The sequence below is a fragment of the Lepidochelys olivacea genome (assembly GCF_965140295.1).
Source record: "Lepidochelys olivacea isolate rLepOli2 genome assembly, chromosome: 1".
NCBI classification, from domain to species: Eukaryota; Metazoa; Chordata; order Testudines; family Cheloniidae; genus Lepidochelys; species Lepidochelys olivacea.
The window spans coordinates 165,846,354-165,852,052 of record NC_140411.1 but is presented as its reverse complement, the minus strand read 5'-3'; the positions used below and the strand labels follow the sequence as shown (position 1 = coordinate 165,852,052).

The window sequence follows — 5,699 nt, the reverse complement described above, 5'->3', positions numbered from 1 at the left end:
CTGCTAGACCCCCCCCCCCCGGGTAGGTGCAGTATAAACTCATAGGGCCTTGCCCTAGTAGGATATTTTCAAAGTTAAATGATCTATTCCAAGCTTGGTGAACTGCAAAAAGGTGATAGAAAGTAATCTAGATTTTTCTACAATTGTTTCAATTGTTATACTCAAGAATTAGCAACAAAGTAAGAATATACATTAAAATTTTAACCCTAACAAGTGTCCATTAAGTGATTTGACACAAGATGTCAGAACATGTTAATATTAGACCTGAGTGCATCTAATATTTAATTTTCTTTCTTTATATAGGAATTATATAAAGTGTGTTCCAGTCAGCCAATTTCTAAATTATTATCTGAAAAAAATGCTCGCGTTTTCAGGTACCTAAGTAGCCCCTGGAATCATGGTTAAAATTGTCCCCTCCCCCCCAAATCTGAAATGGCACCCCCGGCCTGATCAGAAGCTAAGTTATATGGATGGTGGGATCCCCTATTGCAAACACAAGGGGTAGGCTACGGGATTGGCTGTCAAACTGTATGTGCACTAGAGGCAAAAATTCCTTGACAAGGCTATTGGACAGTGAAAGAAGCAGTTTTGAGTGTGGCCATGGGTGCAGAGAGATAGAGGGACTGCACTGATGGAAGGGGGCAAACCTGGAAATTGTGAGCAAGGAAACTGCCTGCTTTTGTTAGTTTCTGCATGTTCATGGAAACAGGCCTTGGCGTACACTCTTTTTTAAAAAACAGGCTTGCACCAAAGAAATATCATCCATTTCTTCTCCTAACTGAAACAGCCCTGCAAGGCCATAAATACTGGCTAGCTTCTCGGGCCAAAGGGGCAACAATATGTATAGTAGGTATTTCGGAGGCATTTAAGGCTGTGATCCTCCCCCTCTCTCACTGAAAAATGTCCAGGAGGGATAGGCTGGCTCGGCAAACCCCACTGCAGTTGAAGTGTGTGGCATTTCAGAGGGACTATCCCTTAGTGGAGGAGGCCAGGGCTTTGTGGCCCAGCAGAGGTGGCCATGGGCATTTGCCCTCCAACATCATGAAGGCTGTGGTTCTTGGGGCATCTATCCAACCTAGTTACTGCTTGCTAAGCTACCCTCCTTTCCAGGGCAAATGTCAGAACGTGTTAATATTAGACGTGAGTGCATCTAAAGCCGTCATGCATTCTGCTGCCACTGGAACCCCATCTGTGTTTGTACCCTACTTCCTGCTTGCCACAAGGAAGCAGGAGTGGAGGATTCCTGTCAGCTTCCGCTGGCTGGGCTAGTATTAAATGCAGAGGGAATTCTCAAATGAAATTCCACTGGAATTGTTGTGGGAAGTGCCACAGTGCCTGATAACAGCTCTTCTGCTTCGCCACACCACCCCCTAGCCATAACTATTAACCTCATCCACAGGCCACTGAAGTCAACAAAGTGAATCCCATTGATTTGAATGGGCTTTCGACAGGAGCGCCAGAACCGGGGGGGCCATGTCCCCCCCCCACTTTTAAATATGGGCAGGCCATGCCTGTCCACTTTTTAATAAGGACGTAGTAGCCTAGGGCAGGTGCACAGCGGCAGCAGCAGTGCTGATAAGGTGATCAGCTCCTACACTGCAAAATGTTGTCCCTGCTAGTGGCACCAGCCTCTTCCTGGTGTGTGTGGGGGAGGGGGCTGAGGTGGGCCTTAGCTCCCTCTCGCCGTGGAGCTCCCCCACTCATCCTCTTCCCCCAAGGCCTCCTGACCCCTGGCCAGGCCAGAAGTTGAAGCTGGAACCAGGCCATGGTAAGAGCCACCCAGGGAGCCTGGGCTGCTGTGGAAAGCCCCGGACCCTCCACCTGCCCTGGGCAGCACAGTCCAGGGGGTGGGGACATGGGCCAGGGGCTGCTCCCTGGGCAGCTCTGACCATGGCCTAGCTCTGGTTTCCAGCCTGGCCAGGACGTGGGGCCTCCGGGGAAAGAGGAAGAGTAGAAGGTGGGGCCACAGTTCCAGCACCAGTAGCCCCTCCTATTTCTACATACAAAGGAGCTTCCTGGGGGATGGGAGGAATTATGCCAAATTCCGTCCCCAGACCAGTTTGGAGAACACTCCTGCCAACAAAGCGCTGTTCATATTGGCACTTTTTGTTGGTAAAACTTTTGTCATTTGGGGGTGGTTTTTTTTAACACCCCTGAATGACAAAAGTTTTGCTGACGAAGTGCCAGTGTAGACAAAGCCTAAGGAAAAAGAGGTAGGGTGAGGCAGTTGGAGATGGATTCTATTACAGCTTGTCTGGCTCATGGCACTGGCTTGGCCAGAATGGACTATGGCTTAATCTCTGCGTCTCTTTGCTCACCTAAGGACTTTCAGATGCTGTATGCCAGGTGACTAATAACCTGCTACCTTATTTTGAGAAGGCTCCCTGGTGTCACTGCAAATACTCCCTGAGAGCATTGCGCCCTGAAGGGGTACAGTACAAGCCTCCCACAGGAGTCTGGTTTGTCTGGATTTGTTGCAGGGAGTCACCGAGGGAGAGTCAGGGATCGCTGTTGCTTAAGGACTAGTCTCAGAGCCTTGGAGATGATAGGCCTGCCCTAGTGGAAATGTGCAGGTCCCTGGGCCTGGCACATTAAAGGGCTCACTCCCAAGACACTGGTTACAGGTGGAGGCACAGACAAGACCCTGTGGATCCATAGCAGTCCTGCCTTAGACCACAGCACCATTTGCCAGAGACTATTGGCGGTCTTTATTTTTGTATAGTATACAGCCATGAAGAGGTGGCTGGTGCTAACCAAATAAATAAATAACGAACAATAATAATAATGCCAACACGGCTAGAAAAACCACTAGCGCATGCAGTGACAAGACAGGAGCATAAGGAGGGAGGCATTTCATTCTTTTGAGAGACGCATTATAAAAACACATTAGAAAAGAGAATATAAAAGAGTCACACAAGTTTGGACTTGATTTCCAGTCACTTCTGCACAGGCCCAGCACTGGCATCACAAGGGCATTATGTTGCACTTCAGGATTGAGGAGGTGCTTTCACAGCTGCATGTGGGAAGCTTGCACCATACAGAGCTGTGCTATGTCCTGACATTAGACAGTGATACCAGTATCTCACTTTTGTGAACAATAAAATCATCTTTCGATTCCTGTTCCTTCTTTAAAGAAGGCCCATCAATGCTTTTTCATACGTTTCTCAGAGCTGCTTCTTGGCTTGGTGTCTCAGGCTCATTGTTATTACTGTCAGTTTTTTGCCGTTCCCTAGTGTTGCTGGGGTCCACCATCACTTCGTCGCTAATTGTTACCGACGTGTCTTTGCTTTCTTTTCTCTGAAGTCCTCTTTCAATTCCCTGGCTGTTAAACTTCCCAGAATAGAGATAGTCAATGTAGTTTTCAGGCTTGTTGGAAACAATATTGCTGATCATCAGGGAGAAAAGGAGGAAGCCAAAAAATCCAACGATGATAAGGATGTAAAAAGAGGCCGTTATCTCCTCTTGCTCCTTCAAGGCCGGGCTGGTGAAATTATTGAGCCTAACGTTTTTCCTCTCTTCCACGTACATCTCGAGAAAATTCTGCAGAACAGAGTTTGTTTCTGAATGATTGAAATCCATTTTATGATTCCACTCTGGAAATGAAGAAAGCAACTGTAAGGAGCCTATTTCATGCTTTCGGCTTCCTCAAGGACAGCTCTGAACTGACACTGATATGAACACATTTTAGAATACTTTCCCCGCCCCAAGTCAAAACAAGTAATAACCACAGTTGGTATGTACTGACCACAATCTACCGTTCTTCCATGCACAGAACTTCCCATAAAGTCAGCAAGGGGTTCATGCAAAAATCAAGGGGTGAACGTATTGGCTATTACACTGGTAAAGCAAACAGAAAACTCCATGGAGGGGATTCTCTTTTCACAGTGCTTGAATCAGAATCAACTCTATTGCAATTAGTGGCATTACACCAGTGTGCAACATGCATGTACAATATCTAGCACAATGGGGCCCTGATCTGTGATGGGGGTTGGTAGGTATTACTGTACTAAAAATAATAAATGATTATTAATAATAACACTAAGTGAGAGGCAAACAAAAGCTGTATTCTACCTTTGTTCAATGAGTGGATGTACCATTGACAGCTGTGATGGTACCAAGTTAGCTACAAGTTTTTTTGTCCAGTTAGTGCCCACACTGTACGCACAGAAGCCTCTCTGACATCCTTCATAAATAGAAGCCACCATTTCTCTCCCCTATATGACCAGTAACTCACTTCTTTCCTTTGTCCTTGATTCTCTGAGGATATTACAGTCCAGATCCTCAGCTGGTACTGCACAAATCTGTGTAGCAACACTGACTTAGATGGAGACATGCTGATTTATGCCAGCTGAGGATCCGGCCCCTTCTATTGATTCCCCCACTAGAAAACAGTCAGAGCCAATTCATATCATATGAAACCAAAGTAACACTTATTTTAAAGAAGTACAGGAGATCAAGAACCAAAATAAAAATAAGTTAAATATCAAACATCTGAGGTGGGCAATAGAGAAAGCTCCTTCAAACCAGCACTGCCCTTTAATCACAGCAAAGTCATGCAAGCCATTCAGCAGTATTAAATATGGGTTACCCGGGGAAGAGATCATGCTCAGGACCCAACCTCAGGGCAGGCTGCATCTCCAGTTAGAACCTTCCTCTTCCCTTCCAGCCAGCTTGCCTGGACCCTCTCTCCCTGGAGAGCTGTTTTATAGCATCTCCTCACCCTGTGAAGACGATTACTCCTGACTGAAGACAGTATGCCATTTCCTCTCCAGCCCCTTTCCTGGTGAGTATTAGGAAGCCTGATCAACTGAAATGCTAACTGCGACTGGGCACATGAAGTTGCCGGAACATCCTGAATGACTCAGGTTAACGATCACTGGTTAACCTTCTCCCTCCCTCTTTGGGACTATTATCTTTTAATGGCTGTGTTTACCTTGCCTTCATGGTTGTGACTGGGCCATTTGGAATGCTATTAACATTCAAATAGCCCCTCTGACCCGAGTCCAGTGTGTGACTTTTCCACTTCACACCAGACACATTCATAATAGCAAGCACAGATTTACAAGCACAAGGACAGGTACCGAAAATGTAGCAGGTGGATTATAATAAATCACAACCTCAGTGGGCATTTGGGACAAATATCAATGGTAGATCAATTTAGATTGGTACAAATACATCCTTACAAAATACAGATATCTATCTATATCTATATAGATAGATATATAGATACACACATACATACATATATATAGTGACAGGGTCGAGCCAGATGGCTATAGGAGAGTAATAGAAGGCAGATATCTTAGCCCCAGGTTCAGTAGGTCCCTTTTCTCTGGGTAAGGTAACAGGGAAGGTTCCAGAACAATCAGGAACCTTCTGGAGACAATTAAGACAGGCTGATTAGAACACCTGCAGCCAATCAAGAAGCTGCTAGAATCAATTAAGGCAGGCTAATCAGGGCACCTGGGTTTTAAAAAGGAGCTCACTTCAGTTTGTGGTGTGCGTGCGAGGAGTTGGGAGCAAGAGGCAGTAGGACCTGAGAGTGAGAACACGGACTGTTGGAGGATTGAGGTGTACAAGCATTATCAGACACCAGGAGGAAGGTCCTATGGTGAGAATAAAGAAGGTGTTGGGAGGAGGCCCTGGGGAAGTAGCCCAGGGAGTTGTAGCTGTCACACAGCTGTTCCAGGAGGCACTCT

The 5,699-nt window shown here is 46.2% G+C and overlaps 1 protein-coding gene across 1 annotated transcript; it reads right to left on the bottom strand.

Moving 5' to 3' along the window:
• Positions 1 to 2,754: 2,754 nt before the first annotated feature.
• Positions 2,755 to 4,789, bottom strand: SMIM34 (small integral membrane protein 34). Its single transcript, XM_084617695.1, has 2 exons — positions 4,589 to 4,789; positions 2,755 to 3,593 (listed from the first exon to the last, which is right to left on the bottom strand). Exons 1-2 carry the CDS (start codon positions 4,602 to 4,604, stop codon positions 3,154 to 3,156), a joined length of 456 nt encoding a protein of 151 aa, XP_084473821.1. The 5' UTR covers positions 4,605 to 4,789; the 3' UTR covers positions 2,755 to 3,153.
• Positions 4,790 to 5,699: the final 910 nt, after the last annotated feature.